Here is a 17,217-nt window from a genome sequence, read left to right on the forward strand (position 1 = left end):
TGCCAGTATTTTTATTGTTTTAGATATTTAGGATATTCGAAGACTAGTTTAGGAAAGGAAAGAAATCGAGAAGAAACCGTTCAAAAAGTCAAAGAAATGGAAGGGAGGTTATATAGCAAGAGGGAGGTGAAGAAGAAAAGAAATAAATTGAAAAGGCCGAGCCCACCTCACAAGGGAGGCGCCCGCCTCCAAGGCTACGAAGGCCCACGTCTCCACCACCCATGGTGAGACGCCCGCCTCAAGGGGACTTGGGTCCCACGTCTCAAGCAATGGGAGACGCCCGTCTCCAAAGGATTATGGCCCCCGCCACTTACCCATTTTCTCCAATATTTTCGTGGACAAATTCCAAGTCTTCATTCATGTCCTATATTTTCTCAACTTCTCCCACCATGAACTCCACTATCTCCACTACCTCTCCCATGATAACTTCCAACAATTCTCACTATATAAGGAGGGGAGTATTCATGTAAAAGGGGGTTGGACCATGCTTTGTCCCAGCCATAGTTTTTTAGCATTATTTTCTACATTCCAGCAATTTATTTTTTCAGCTTTATTTTTCCAGTCTTACTTCTTTTCCGGTTCTTTTCTCACAATAGCCTATACACCGGAGACTATTATGTACTTTACACTATATCAAACCTTACGTTAGATTCTAGTTTTTATTTTCCTTGTTCTATTTTCTCCGTTCGAGCATCTGCATTCAAGTATTTTGAAGTTGAAGTTTAATTCCAATATCATTTAATTCCAGGTTTCATATTTATAATAGCTTTGATTTATTTAATATTATTGCATGCTATATGTCTGGATGTTATTGAATATGCCTGAATATATTAATTACGATTGTTTATGCATGTTTAATTTAATGAGTATGTTTAGTTAAATCAATCTGATATCGGTATGTAAATTAATCTAACCAAAGGGGCCGAAATAAATTGGCATAAATAACATTTTATTGAAAATTACCTTTTTCTGGTTTTAGTGTCTAATTGAATGTATTAAAATTTATAAAATCAACAGAGCGAAAGTTTGAGGTTTTAAAACTGGACTAAGGTTAGAAACCAACAAAGCGAGAGTTTGAGATATTTAACCGGATAGTAGACACTGGACACTAGTTTTAAGGACAGCGAGAGCGTATTAAAACTAATTAGATATTTATTTATTTTCAAAAAGTGTTTTTAAACTCGACGGGACAGCAAGAGCGTACGTTAGGGTATTAGCATAATCTAAGTCAATAGAGCGAGAGTTTGAGACAAGGGTTTTTAAGTAAATAATATTTATATGAAAAAGGCATTTTATTAATTCTGTTGTTTTCAAAAAGCGTTTCTAAATCTGATGGGACAGCGAGAGCGTACATTATGAGTTAGGATCGCAGTCTAAGTCAATAGAGCGAGAGTTTGAGAGGAGGGCTTTTAAACTGACGTATTTAATAAAGATTTTTTATTTGATAAAGAACTTGGTCAGTGGAACTTCGGATTTCCTAAGTCAGACGAATTACATACCGGTATCCGTTTATTAATATTTTATCTAGATTTAGTATTATTTTCCCCCTAAAACATAATTAAAATACCGCTAGCCTTAACTTTACAAAGCAACGATAGAATAGAGTAGGTTGACATTGGTCCCTATGGATTCGATATCTTTTAAAACTACATGACACAACTGTGCACTTGCAGTCTTCCGACTAATAGACACATAAAGTCGTGATCACATGTAGTATCACATGTGACTGATAGAGTTGTTGTTCCAGCAGATGTACCTGCTACACCCGTTTCAGTCGAGCCTTCTCCATCTGTTCTAGTTGAGGGGCCTTCTCCATCTACTACTTCATCACGAAGGTTTCAGGATGATGCTGAGGGTTCCTCACATATGCCCTCCGCCCACAGACATCGACAGGGCAGTTTTTCTACTTATGTGCCTGTGCCAGTGACGGCTGATGCATGATCTTCGGTGCCACCTCCTGAGCTGCACGAGGATGATCCAGTGTCGGAGCTTGTCTGGTACCCGGGGGTCCTATAGATGCATCCCTGTTGACAAGGTATGCAGATCATTCACTCAGACATATCTAAGATATGTAGGTAAATTTTCTTTGGTTATTACTAATTACTTTTTTTCTTTAGTTTTGGACTTTGCTTATTAATAACAGTGTTTTTTTTGGAAAATTTCAGGATAGGGATCCCCAGAGGTTCTACAACCACGACCAGAAGATTGCCGCTCTCGCGCAGCTTGACGAGCCGTGATTCCAGGATGTAACAGCTTCTGGGCTAAGGGACCTCTGTTAGGTCGACTTCTAGATGATACATAATGGGATGCTGATGGCATTTGCAGAGAGGTGGCATCCAGAGAGTTCGTCATTTCATACTGGGTGGATATTCACATTAGCTGGAGGTGCGATTTCTTGGAAGAGCAAGAAACAAACATGCATTACTCTCTCAACCATGGAATCAGAGTTTGTGGCTCTTGCATCTGCTGGACAAGAAGCAGAATGGTTGAGGGATCTCTTATTAGAGGTTCCATTAGCTAAAGACAATGTTTCAAAAGTATTGATACATTGTGATAGTCAAGCCACCCTGGCTAGAGCATTCAGTGAAATATACAATGGAAAGTCTAGACACATAGGTCTTAGACACTCTCTCGTGAGAAAAATGATAAAGGATGGGATCATTTCACTGACATATATACAAACAAGCTACAATTTGACTGATCCTTTTACTAAACCACTGGCCAGAGATTTAGTAAAGTCTACCTCGAAAGGTATGAGATTAAAACTCCTTGAATGAGGGTTCCGACAATTATAGCAACCCAGTCTGAAGTTAATACATCTTAAACAAAGATTCAATGGGTAACAACAAGTCGTTGATTTGGAAGTTGGTGCAACATTTCGCGATAATGTTGACTATTACATAATTGAGGGTTGAGTTTTAAAGAAACTCTTAATGAAGTTCTATATCGAGGATATGTATCTAAAGAGATACTAATGAAACTTCACCTATATGAATTTCGAGATGGTGCCGTCTCAAAGTGAGAGTTGGAGTTTCTCTTGTGAAAAATTCATGAAAACAGGAAAAACACATGGCCATAAATAGTGTTAGGCGAGATATGTAGGCGAAGAAACTCTAAAAGTGTGTGTATAACAATGTCGGTCTAATCACATGGGATAATGGTTCAAAGCATAGCTACCTAACATTCCGATTAGACTTTGCGTTGTCTTTACTAAGGTTAAGTTCAAATCGAAAGATACCTAACTGTATTAACACTTTTATCTTCTATATTCTGGAATTGGATTTTTCATTATTAGAACAAGTGGGGGATTGTTGTAATTAATTCAATGGAAATTACAACTTACAAGTTATGTTCTAAAATGACAAAATGGTGAAAGTGAGTAAATGCTAATAAATGCATGTAATAAAGTCCCACATTGGAAGATTCACTCACTTTGAAAGTCTTTATAAAGAGTTAATACCATTAACTCAACAAAAGGACAAAAGAGGATGAAGTGACACATTGACAAATGTGGTGGTCCCAAGCATTATGCCACTTGTCCCAATCCTACAACCACTCGCCGGTGTCGCCACCGTCGACACCGGCTCCGACTCCGGGGGCGTAGAGGCGCTAGTGGCGGCTTGTAGACGGCACTTGAGCACTTAGGCGTTAATGAGGCGGCTCCGGCGGGTGACGGCCGGCCGAAGTGTGCGTGATTTGAATTTTGAATTCGGAAAGTTGACAACTATTCACGAAACAATGCAGAAGTGAAACCATGCAAATGGTGCATGAACCAATATAAGTGTCAACAATCATAACTTTTGAAAATTATATTGTTTCACCAAGGGTCGCAACCTTATGAAACAATATTATTTTGGCCTATAAAAACATGATTCCGGATTCAGAATGTCACATCACAAAAACCGTAATTCCTCTAAAATTGCAGAGCATTCTTCGCTGCATTTCGAGTTTTTGCTGGTCTTACGCAAACTCGATAAGGCTGAATTATCCTGGATATTCCTGCATCGAAACTCTAAGACATTCGAGAGTGCTTGAAATACTATAAGGAAAGTGATTCCATTCACGATTCCAGCCTCGGTTCATTCGATTAAAACTGATATTTTCAAACATATGTCTGGAAATACAGATTTTTTTTGCCATCCTAGTTCAGATACCACAATTACTTTATTATTTATGATAATTATATAATTATAAATTTTAATAAAAAAATTATATATTATATTTATTTGCTAAACAATATCTTAAAAATTTTGGGGTTATCATGACTTAGATACTATATGTTTAAATATTTTAACAATAGACGCCATGTTTAACTTAGATTTGTTTCTTACGCAACTGGTTATACACAAGACAATTAATTGAAAACAAATAGTACTCCATAAAAATTCCAAATGAAAATTACGTGGTTCATTTATTTTCAAATAAGAACAAGAGAATGAAAAATATAAAGCTATAATTGTTCAAAGTTTCGTAATTAAGTCAAACACTTGCACTTGCACCTATTAATCATTATCATAACAACGTACAAACTCTTCCTTCTCAGCTCTTAATATCACTGTCAAATCTTCTATCAGATCATCACTTCTCCATGATGGTTAATTTAACGGCTTTTAGCTACAACCAATTAAGAAAAAAACATAAAATTGCAAAAGATTCATTTATTGAATGAATGATTCAAAATTTATTTAAACTGAATCCGGTCACTATTATAAGTAACAAAATACTTTTTAAATTGTAATTTTTTTTTTAAATTCAATGAATGAATAATATATCCGATTATTATCATATATCAGAGATATATCTATTATTTAATGGACTTATTTTTTTACTTCTACCCTTATGTTTGGATTGATGGACTAGAACGGAACGGAGCGGAGTGGAACATGATGGAATGAAGGGGAGCGGAGCGGAATGGTATTGAGATTTCATTCCATTGTTTGTGTATATTTTATAATTTGACGGAGCGGAATAGAATAGTTCAATTCATTCAATTGCGTACACCCCAAATTGGGTGGAATGAAAATTGAAGAATATGATGGAATATTCCATTCCACTCCATCCATTATTTATAAATCCAAACAATGGAATCTGATTAAATACCACTCCACTCCATTCCATTCCATCACATTCCATCAATCCAAACATACCCTTAGGCTATGTTTGGGAGTTTGGAGGGGAAGGGAGGGGAGGGCTTTAAAAAATAGGAAGATTTGGGTGAAAAGAGTAAAAAGATTTTGGGTAGGAGGGTTTTGGAGGGTTTGAGTTTATTCATAACACCAAAAACCCCATAAAATGGGGGAACTCAAAAATTGTATTGTAGGAGGGTTTTGAAGGGCTTATATAAATTTTCCAAATATGTTTTAGGTTGTTATAGTATTATGAAAATTAAAAATTTATTAATGATAATGACTCTTTTATCATTCTAAACAAAATCATTTTTACAAAAAATGTCAAATATTTTCCTATATTTTTTTAAAATTTTATTTTTGGAAGCCTTCCCCTCCCCTCCCCTCCAAACTCCCAAACATAGCCTTAGACTAGTATGTCACGAGTGCTCCAAAATATAAGCTTCTTACACAAATTAAAAAATTGATTAATTTTGTATGAATTTTTTTATAAATTTATAATCGGTTTTTATTAAAAGAAAAAAGAGTATGCACTGACAGTGTAAAGTATTTTTGCACTGTCAACCAATCACAAACATTTATTAGGATAAATCACACTTTTAATTTTAAAATACTGATATGTCATGACTATAATTCTATTGGATGATAGTGTAAAATAAATCTACTTCTAATATAATAAAGTAGATGACATAATGCATTACAATAGCTGAAAAAAATAAATATTATTTTTTTAATTCAAATAATAAATATTGTAAATAAATGAGTATAATAGAAAAAATAAAATTAACCATTATTTTTTTTATAAATTGATATGCAAAATGAAACAATTTTTTTAGTTACAATAAAATTAGACAATTGATTTAAATGTCTATATTGTGGAACAAATGACCTAAACTTTATAGGTCCCATTAAATTTATGCGAGATTTATATAATTTAATAAAAATTATTTTAATTTTAATTTTCTATTGAATTTGGAAATTTTGTTATATATGTTTTCTTTATTGTCTTGCTTCGCACTTTGATTTTGTGCTTTCGGTGCGATCTAGAAGATGAATATTTTATTTATTGTGTTTGAGATTGTAGTGATTAAAAAAAATGAAATTGGCTGAATATTGAATATTTTAATGCATATTTTTGTACTACTCATGATGACAACGTTTGGCTTAAAAATAATAGTCCTAGCCATCTTCATAAACCATTTTGTTTTGGGGATCTTATCAACTTGGAAAAACATAAACTCAACTTACATTAGCCATGAAACTAATATTATTTATCACTTGATCCACAACATGTTTATCTATTTTAATATGTTTATCCATTTTAATATATATATATATATATATATATATATATATATATATATATATATATATATATATATATATATATATATATATATATATGAGGAGGGATCAAATTACACCCGAAGAGTTACACCACGAGTTACACTCGTTCAATAACTATATCTCGAATTAATATTTTTTAAATTCAACCGTTGGATTGAAACATAATATCATATAGATCATACCTATAAAGTTTGAGCTTAATCTATAATGATTTACTATGTCATTGAATTACATCAAAATTAACGTTATATGAAAGCTCATTTTGACGTTAATCTTTGGATATCTTGATCGTATAGTAAATCATTATAGATTAAGCTCAAACTTTATAGGTATGATCTATATGATATTATGTTTCAATCCAACGGTTGAATTTAAAAAATATTAATTCAAAATGTAGTTATTGAACGAGTGTAACTCGTGGTGTAACTCTTCGGGTGTAATTTGATCCCTCCTCTATATATATATATATATATATATATATATATATATATATATATATATATATATTATGATAAAATTTAATAAGATATATAAAATTATAATTTTGAGTTCTGTTAAAATAATTTAAAATAATAATAAAAATAGAAAATTTTATAATAAAGTTACAATGCTATTACATATTTATTTTATTTTACATTATAATAAAATATAAAATGTAAGAATGAGTTTTTTCTAAAATGATAAAAATAGTAATAAAAGGAAAAAAAATAAGAAGATAAAAGCCTACTTTATATCATTTTCGAGAAAAAAAATCATAAATTAATAAAAGAAAAGTTATAAATTACAAAATTAAATTATAAAATAAAACTTTTTATATTAGTTCGAGTTGACTAACTTTTTAGATAATTTGTTAATTAATTTATGCATCCTCTTTTCAAAAAGTTTAAAATTAGGTGAACACTTCAATAAGCCTTAAATTTTGATGGGTATTAATATCCTCATCTAATTAAATAATGTTCATTTTTAAAATTAATTATTTTAAAAAAATTAAAATTTAAAGAGTGAAGACCTATTTTAATTTCCACAACAATTGCAAAGTCTAGATTAATTTATGAGAAAACAAATTCATATTTAATCCTTTGTAAAATTTAACTAAGTTATATTAGTCTCTATTATCAACAACAAGATCTGAGAATTTGAAATCAAGAGTGAATGGTTCGAAAGCAACAACAAGTCTACAATTAACAAAAACTTTGGAATTTGAGCCGAAGAGAATACGACCATTATCATCATCATCGGAGAAAAAAGTCATCGTCTAGGGTTTCAACACAATTGAGGTGCAAAATAAGATGACTTAGGAATGTTGATACTGAAGAGAACATTGACGATAGAGATTCTCTCTTACTTTTTGTTAATAATTATTAGGAAGATCCTAAAGTCTCACATTGGTTGGAGATAGAACACTAAAATAGTATATATAAAGGTACACTCCTCACCTTACCAACAAATTTTGTAAGAATGAGTTAGGTCAAACTCTAATAATAATACATATGGCATAAATAATATATATGATACTTTAATTACAATTTAAAAATAAAAAAAAATTAATTTAAAAAAATGTTAATAAAATGTGTCAAGACCCAAGACTCCACCGCTGAAGTAAACTGTTGAAATTAGATAAAATTTAAACATGGATATAAAATGGGAGCGGAGAGCATTCGAGGATTGTAGCAAGCAAGGAACACGTGCAGGCAGCAGAAGCAGGTATAGTATAGCATTGCCATTATCAGCAAATATAATACTGCAATAATTACTTAGTGGAAAAACGAATCTGTTTCTAATTCATATGTCATTTTTGGTATTTTTTGGCTTTTACTTAAAATCAATCGAAAGCGACACTGTTTACTCTTCTCAATGCGCTGAAATTATAACAACTACATATATCTTTTTCGATTTGGTATTTCGCAGGTAATACCAATCGAAACCGTGCTTCTTTGCACACGCCATTGCGCTCTATGGATTCGTTGCTTGTTAGTTCTTTTCCTAACTCATACTCATATTCAAGCACCACCACCACTAGTATGAATCCTTCTTCTTCTTGTTCTTGTTTCATTTCATCTATTTTTCCTCTTTTTATTGTTATTATATGATGAATAAAGTTATCTAGTGATTAACGCTTCAAGTTTCAGGTCGGAATCTATGGCGGAGTAAAGCTTCTGCTAATAATTACTGTTCAATTCCAAGTATGTTTACCGTTTTCAATTTATTATTCAAGCTACTTCAAATGTTTTTTTATTCATTAACCTGTTGAATTTGACAGAAAGGGCTTATTTAGGGTTAGATTGATATGTTAGTTAACTATTTTACCATTGATAATCCTTATGATTAATCTAGTACTTTCATTTTATAATTATCTTGACAGTACGGCTGCGTCGCCGGCCCATAAAGGCTTTTGCGATTTTGGTCGGTACAGGTGTCATGACCTTGATTGTGGTCGTTATGGTGTGAATTAACCACGGTTTTTTCTTTAACATAAAACGGTGATGACGGTATCACCTGCCGATACCGTTTTGTCGCGGCTGCGTACCGTTTTTTAAAACCATTTATTGGAGAAATGACATGTTATGAGAAGACCATATCTGAATGTATAACCTAACTTTGCTGTTGTTATTTTTGTGACGATTCAAAGCATTATGTTTATCGGTTGGTGTTAACCATGGCATGACATTTTCAAAGCATTATTTTTGTGACGATTCAAAGCATTATGTTTATCGGTTGGTATTTATCGGTTAGTTGAATATGACATGGCATTTTCACCTAAAACTTTAGTGTGCTCCCCAATCTGGTTCCATAAACATGACTATCTCCAAATACTTGGAGAGGAAACCATGATGTCATTTGTTGGGGTCTGGGGTATTGGTCAAAGCAATAGACCACAAGGACTGAACACTGTATTACGTCTTCACACAAAACCTCCAGACTTCAGTTAGTTTTTTTATATGTTAGTTTTTTGTTGTCAAACAGTGGTTATAGCAGCATTATAGCACTGCTGCGTAGCGGAATTTGAACAAACCGCTAATGTTTTGTGATACACTATTTAGTACATAGTTTTGTCAAAAAGCGGCGTTATAGCATCGTGGAATTCAAACAGACTGTTATTTTCCGTGATTGACAACATCAGTACACATCTAGTCAATAGTAGACTCTCACTTAGATTGGCAATTTCTCTTCCTCTCACGTTTGAGTTTCTATTTTGCTTCACTTCCCTTCGCGGCATGCCAACGTCTCTTTGGGTCTCACTTTCCTTAAGTTTAGACGATGATAGTAAAGTTCTTCCTCTGTAGATTTTTCTTTAACTCAGATGATTCATTTAAGACAAGATTTTTCTATTTCTTTAACATGATCGCTGATACTAACATTTGAAATTTGATGCTCTAGGTTCTTGTGCACCAAAAGCTTCAAGGCACAAATGGAATATTCAAAAAGAATATAATATTTTGCAATTCTGGAAGCCAAGTTTAAGTCTTTATTGCAAAGGCACTGAAGGAGGGTCTACACATCGAGAATGCAATAGAAAATTTATTGTGAAAGCGGCTCCTGAACAATCTTTTGAATCTGAACAGCCTGATTTTGATTCAAAAAACTTTTTGGATGCTGTCAAAAATTCCATTGATGCTTTCTACAGGTTTTCTAGGCCACACACAGTTATTGGCACAGTTAAGTTTAATTTTTTTTCTCTGATTTAATCTCAGAAACTAATCCTCAAATGTTATTGTCAATACTTAATACAATTCATTTGTATGAACCATTTATTTTAATAATTGTAATATTCTGAATGTTTTAAAGGGCTAACAGTTTCTTGTTTTGGCAGGCATTAAGCATACTTTCTGTGTCTCTCCTTGCAGTGGAGAAAGTATCAGATATATCCCCACTATTTTTTACAGGTGTGTTGGAGGTGAGACCCCAAATCTGTTATTTCTCTTTAAAGTTATACTATCTTATTACTCTCTTGCCCCTGACTCCATTGATTTATTATTTATGTTTCAGGCTGTAGTAGCTGCCCTGTTTATGAATATTTACATTGTTGGTTTGAATCAATTGTCCGATGTTGAAATAGACAAGGTATGAAACTATAAATCTCCAATAAATTGATTTTCTGTCTTTTGGGTTTCCAAGTTTTTCCAGTATAAAAAATATACTATGCAGGCAGAGATGCTGTCTAGTTTATCAAAGTTTGATATATACAGATTATGTGTATGCTTCTCCAGTTATTTTAGCCTCTGATTATGTGGTCCTGAAAACATGCATCCTTTTAAAGCTTACAACTTTTTCTGAGTAACTACCATGTGGTGTCTCACTATTGATCTGTGCTGCATGTTTTAATGCAGATAAATAAACCTTATCTTCCATTGGCATCTGGAGAATATTCCTTTGCAACTGGTGCTATTATTGTTGCATCTTCTGCAATTTTGGTGCCATATAGATTCATCCCATTTTTTCATTCAAAATAAGCTTCACTGACGGAGTAGAAGGCGACTTACTATTTTATTCTCTTTTACAGAGTTTCTGGCTTGGCTGGATTGTAGGTTCAGGACCATTGCTTTGTGCTCTTTTCATCAGTTTTGTGCTAGGGACGGCTTATTCAATCAATGTGAGTTCTTTTGAATGTGGCGAGACATACTTTCTCCTTTCATACTTTTAAGGCATAATTATGTTAAGATTATGATACAATGTCTTCATTTTTAAAATCTACATGAACAGTATCATACAAGTTCAGTTTCAGCATGGTACTTGCACTGCAAAATTTCATGGTGACAAATGCCAATAACATCCATTTCTTTTACTTTTCCTCGTATGAAGAAAACTGTTTTAGTTAAATGTGGGATGCAAGAGTTGATATTGTGTAGAAATAGAATGTTAATTGTAAAATAAAATGAGGTTCATATTTTAGTAATAACACCGTTATTTCGAGTAGTAAATTCTTAATGGATTAATAGGATATAGATTCTGTTCAAATAAAAAATTCCATTGCAGTTTTACTGGTTATTGATTACTTCTCAAATTATTGCCACATGTACTGTTGATACAGGTTTTTACTCTACCCATGTTTGAGCTTGCTGGAAGACAAATAGCTTGTTTTTAGTGACTGTCGGGAACTAATTATCCCAAATGTTTAAGTTATTAGGTGAAGACACAAGCATAGTTTTGTATTACTCTAATATGCTCCTTCACACGTGAACGCCCTCTGGGCTTGTAGCACGGACAATACAAGCATCCCACTTATATTATAATGCAATTAAACTTTTTTATCTGAAGCAGCGGCAAGAGTTACGCTCTAGATCACTTGGTCATAAAAACTCTTATATTGTGCCATAAACCAACTATCCCAAAAGCTTAATTTATTAGGTGGAGACAAGAATGGTTTTGCAATAATCTATAAAAAGACATTCACAAAGAAAGCATCATTTTGAAGAGTTATTTGACAGTCAACTTTTTGTCTTTTGAAATTTTTTTAGGTGCCCTTGTTGAGATGGAAGAGATTTGCAGTGCTCGCTGCGATGTGCATTCTTTCTGTTCGTGCAGTTATAGTTCAACTAGCATTTTTCCTTCACATGCAGGTTTTATACAATATATTTTTATGCCTTTTGGAAACTTCTAGTTCTAGACACACATGCATTAACTTGTATACTTGTAACAATGACAAATCTTTATCCCAAGTTTTTAGAACTGGTTTCTTTAAATTCATGACCAACTATTTGAAATCTCTATCTGTATGCATTAATACACTTTCACCATATAGGCCTGGAAAGGCTCATATTCTCTAATAAGCTTTCAACCGTATTGACCTAATTGAGAGAGATTAAAGGGATTTTTTCTTAAAGGAACAAATGCATTTTAACAATGGCATTGTAGGCAGCATGTTGTCTGACTAGCATGGCATAACTTTTAATCCATCTAATATATCTGCAAAGTCTGATATTTTCGGTTGCTAATTCATGTAACATTGTCCAGACATTTGTGTACAAGAGGCCAGTTGTCTTTTCAAGACCATTGATCTTTGCAACGGCATTCATGAGCTTCTTTTCTGTAGTTATAGCACTGTTTAAGGTAAAAGGCTTCTAGTTTCTTTATGTATGCAATTGTTCTCAATATCAAACTTTTGGTTCAATGTGTACCTAATATAAATATTTGTATTGAATTTATATAGGATATACCAGACATCGAAGGAGATAAAATATTTGGTATCCAATCTTTTTCCGTACGTTTAGGTCAGAAGCGGGTATGTTCTTCAAATGCAACATCTCATCATAGTTGACTGTGCCATCCTTAATCCCACTGTATTCTCTAACAATTCTCTGACAGGTATTCTGGATTTGTGTTTGCCTTCTGGAATTGGCTTATGGAGTCGCCCTTGTAGTGGGAGCAACATCTTCTTCCTTATGGAGTAAAATTGTCACGGTAATATGCTTGTTACTTACACAAATATATTGCATTTACAGGTGTGGTGTATCTTTTAGAATAACTTAGATTATATCTTTGCATTGATTTTTCTATTCCTTATGTCATGATTTGTTTCTTTATAAATTACCACTTTTCACCATCCCTTTAGTTTGATTCCCCTAATCCGGCGATATTCACTCCAATCCATTCCCTGTCCCTTGTAAAATTTTCTTGGAAAATTCTCCTACAAAATCAACTCCACCCCGCCTCTTTAACTCCATTGATTCTTTCAAATTTATAATTTTTCATGCCAAACTTGAAATGCGTATCAAGAGTTTCATTGAAGAAGGCACGAGTTCCACCATTAATGGCTGTTTTACCCACTTTTAAACCTAAAACACAAGAAAACTAGTCTATCCAGGATCAAAGAAAAGATGAAAGAGGGCCTGGTCTTGCAAGATGGACATGTTTTCAAAGAAGATATCCTTCTCATATTGCTCAAAACCTCTCTTTTCTGTGAGGGTATCGATATTGCAATTTGCAATTGTAGGGGTCAGTCACAAACCTCAAAACCCTAACGTGCCCATTCGGGTACAAAATTACTTTAGTTTCAACGTTATACCATCTCCATTAATACGGAAGAAGAAGCAGATATTCTTTAGAAGCTCTTAAAGGGCCTTATATGCATTTTCTTCATTACAAAAGGATTGCACCAATGTCAATCCTAAGTCCCTATCTTTTTACTTTAATTTTGGAACTAATCACGTAACATATCCAAGAGGTAGCACCGAAATGTATGCTTTTTACAGATAATATAGTCTTATTTGGAGAGTCAGAGGTGGATTTAAATTAGAGGTTGTAGACTTGGAGACGTACCTTAAAAATGCATGGTTTTCGAAGTAAAAGTAAGAGAATTATATGGAATGGAAGTTTTGTAAAAGGAGAAGTGTATCTAACATAGACATGAAAGATGGAGACCATATCATCTCACAAGTCACGCGGTTTAAATATCTTGGGTCCGTAATACAAAATGATAATAACTTGGGTCTGTAATACAAAACGATGGAGAAATAAAAGGTGACGTAAACCATCAAATTCAAGTTGGATGACTGAAATGGAGAATAAAGTAAGTGTAGCGCAGATGAGGATATTGTGTTTGGATGTGTGGTAAGACTAGACGAGATAAGATTAGAAATGACAAATGACAATATTAGAGAGTGTGTTGGGGTAGCACCTATATTAAAAAAGATGGTGGAAAATAGACTTAGGTGGTTTGAGAATGGAGAGAGAAGACTTGTAAATTATGTTGAAGGAGAGTAGATCAGATGAAGAGAAGTCAAATTGCTAGAGATAGAGGAAAATCTAGAAATATTATAAGAGTAATTATTAAAAAAAATCTCGAGATCAATGAATTGGATAGGAACATAGTCTTGGATAGAACATTATGGTAGAATTTGATCCATGTAGCAGACTCCAGTTAGTGAGATAAGATTTGGTTGTTGTTGTTGTTGAATTGTGATATGAACCGTTTTATGAAACAATATAGCTAATGATCAAAATTGATGGTTCATGATGAACAACCTTCATCCTAGTCTTCATATTTCTTTAATAAACATTATCAGCTTGCAATACATAAGATATCTTTACTGTTCTACTAAGGAAACATCTTTCTTGGCAAGCTGTTTTTGTTTCACAGAATATTCCAACTATTAGGGGTGGCAAATTAGATCTATAAATCTATAGCCATCCACTTTATAAAGTAACTATTATTGGATTTGATCCAATCCATCCATTTCATAATATGGATTGATCACTATCCATTCACTTATGTTATTGAGTCCAATTAATCAATTCAAATGACATTCAATTCAAAGGTAGAAAATCAATCTTTAAAGGCGGGCATTCTTTCAGTAGAAAGCTTAGGTCTATTATTTTACATATTGACGTTAAGTGAGTGCAAACTTGTTTCAACTTTCCATCAATTCTGAACTTTATTCTTTGCCAATGTATTAGGGTCTTGGACATGCTGTACTTGGTTCACTTCTTTACTATCATGCCAAATCCGTAGATTTGAAAAGCAAAGCTTCCATAACATCCTTCTACATGTTCATCTGGAAGGTAATCAATCACCTGCTGTCTTTTTCATGTATAAACTTAAACACAAACTTGTATTGATATCTTGTTTCTCATTGCAGCTATTTTACGCAGAGTACTTACTCATACCTTTAGTTAGATGAGAATGCAGCGGCGGTATTGTTGATTTGAGTACTAGTTAATGGTGCTGCTTTTGTCACAGGCTAGCTTTGAGTTTATAATTGGTTTTAAGTTCATAACTGCAATTGTAAATGAAGGGTTACATCTGTTAGGCTGGTTCTTAGTTTTTAACTATCAGTGGTTTCTTTAATAGTTTTTTAGCCTATTAATAAAATGTCTTGTTTCTCTTCATTATCTTCTGCATGCATACAAAGTACAAACTGGACAGTTGTATGCTATTAGTTCATACCTGGAGAAATTGTTTATGAACAAACACTTGCTAGTTGCTACAAACTATTGTTCATAAAGTAGACAGTGTAAATGTAGATGTTGATTGAATTATGTTAAATTCCAACAGTTGTTGATTTTACTGTAGAAACATTTTAACTAATCATTTTTTGATATTTTGATCCTTAAATTTACTTGAGAAGAAGCTATTTTAGAGCTGTTGCAGTTGACAGTTGACACAGATAAATTGCCTGATATAATTCTATAAACAAATATATCAACGACTGGATACACAATATGTTTTATGGTCTCCACTAAATTTGTTGTCCTAAATTTTTTCCATCTTTTTCAATCATTTCTGCCACATCAGTAATAAAAGAGAATGACAAAACTATACTAAATATATGAGTTCCATCTAGTATCTACACCTTCTTAATTGTACTTATTTTATTCAAGTCACATCCACTAAAACTATTTTCTTGTTGCAGTGCTTCTTCCACCTTTGCAATTTATCTTTTACAAAGATATTTATTCTTCAGTATGAGAGTCATACCTAACAAAAATCTTTAATTAATGTTCAGTAGTTGTCATTTACCTAAAAGAGCAAGGTTCACCGATCTCACATTCCGCTTATCAAAGCCATCCTTCTTTTATGCTTAAAAACAACAGGTTCAATCCGTCGGATATGTTTATTTTGGCAATACTTTTTTTTTTTTTATTATGATGGGTTAAAGTTTAAAACCCACATGCTTTTTTACCAATATTTTTTGACTTAAATACATTTTTGGTCCTCGTGTTTTAACCAATTCACGAAAATGGTCTTGCCTTTTTTAAATTCACGAAATTGGTCCTAACCTCCACTCCCCCCTTCCAAAACGCTGACGTGTCAATAAAAAGGCTTATGTGGCATGACTGACATGGATTTTCACAATTTAAATCCTTTTTCATTATTTGTAAAAATTCTGAATTTTTTTTTAAATGATTAAATGGTCAAATCCCTAATTCATTTTCACGTCATTGTTCTAATTACCCAGAGTTTCCATAACATACTCATCTTCGTTTTTCCTGTTTTTCTCCAATCTCTGTTTCTCCAACATCTCCGTCTTTAAGGATTTGTCCATAATCATCAATGTCACAAGCGAGTTACATGTCGACCTCTAGCTGTGCGTCACGAAGAAGAGAAGTTCGTTGCTTCTGTGACCTTGACTCACCTCTCACTACTTCATGGACGACTGGGAATCCTGGGAGGAGGTTTAATTGGTGTGGGTTATTCAAGGTAAGTGAAGTTCTCTTTCTGTTTGAATCTGTTGTAGGGAGTCTGGTTATCTGGTTGCAGGGAAGGATGCTAACATTATTTGTCAATGCAGTTGTAGGGAAGAAAGGGATGCAATTTCTTTAGTTGGTATGATGACGAAATGTCCGTTCGTGCAAAGAAGGTTATTTTGTCACTAATGAAGAGAATTGATGAACTTAAGCAGAAGGACAATATAAAGTTGAAACAAGATGAGGATTTGAGGAAGAAGCTAAAGTTTTGGCAAGGATTGTTTGCTACATTTGTTGTGGTCATAATATGATTGATCTGTTTTGTCAGCTTGAAGAATTGAAGGATGTGATACTTAGTTGTTATGTTTAGAATTGAAGGAGGTTATTTTGTCTGCTTTGTTAGGTTTTATGTAAGGGTGTGATGTTTAGCTGTTATGTTTGGAATTGAAGGAGGTTACTTTGTCTGTTGTTAGGAATTGTGTGGAGATATTTTATATGTTGTGGTGTACTTAATATTGTTTGAATGAAAATGAAGTTGTGTTGAACCAATTTGAACCAATTGTGTACTTAATTGTGTTGAACCAATTGTCAATACAGTGAAGCTTGACACCCTCAAGCA

General features: G+C 33.2%; 1 protein-coding gene across 1 annotated transcript; it reads left to right on the forward strand.

Moving 5' to 3' along the window:
• The first annotated feature begins 8,141 nt into the window (after nucleotides 1–8,141).
• LOC131628654 (homogentisate phytyltransferase 1, chloroplastic-like) lies at nucleotides 8,142–15,477 on the forward strand. Its single transcript, XM_058899482.1, has 14 exons — nucleotides 8,142–8,177; nucleotides 8,382–8,492; nucleotides 8,603–8,656; nucleotides 9,852–10,129; nucleotides 10,285–10,368; nucleotides 10,461–10,535; nucleotides 10,802–10,885; nucleotides 10,975–11,064; nucleotides 11,930–12,031; nucleotides 12,426–12,521; nucleotides 12,622–12,693; nucleotides 12,777–12,872; nucleotides 14,868–14,972; nucleotides 15,050–15,477. The coding sequence occupies exons 2-14, from the start codon at nucleotides 8,429–8,431 to the stop codon at nucleotides 15,089–15,091; spliced, it is 1,242 nt and encodes a 413-aa protein (XP_058755465.1). The 5' UTR covers nucleotides 8,142–8,177; nucleotides 8,382–8,428; the 3' UTR covers nucleotides 15,092–15,477.
• Nucleotides 15,478–17,217: the final 1,740 nt, after the last annotated feature.

The sequence above is a fragment of the Vicia villosa genome, linkage group LG1, assembly GCF_029867415.1.
Source record: "Vicia villosa cultivar HV-30 ecotype Madison, WI linkage group LG1, Vvil1.0, whole genome shotgun sequence".
Lineage (NCBI taxonomy): Eukaryota > Viridiplantae > Streptophyta > Magnoliopsida > Fabales > Fabaceae > Vicia > Vicia villosa.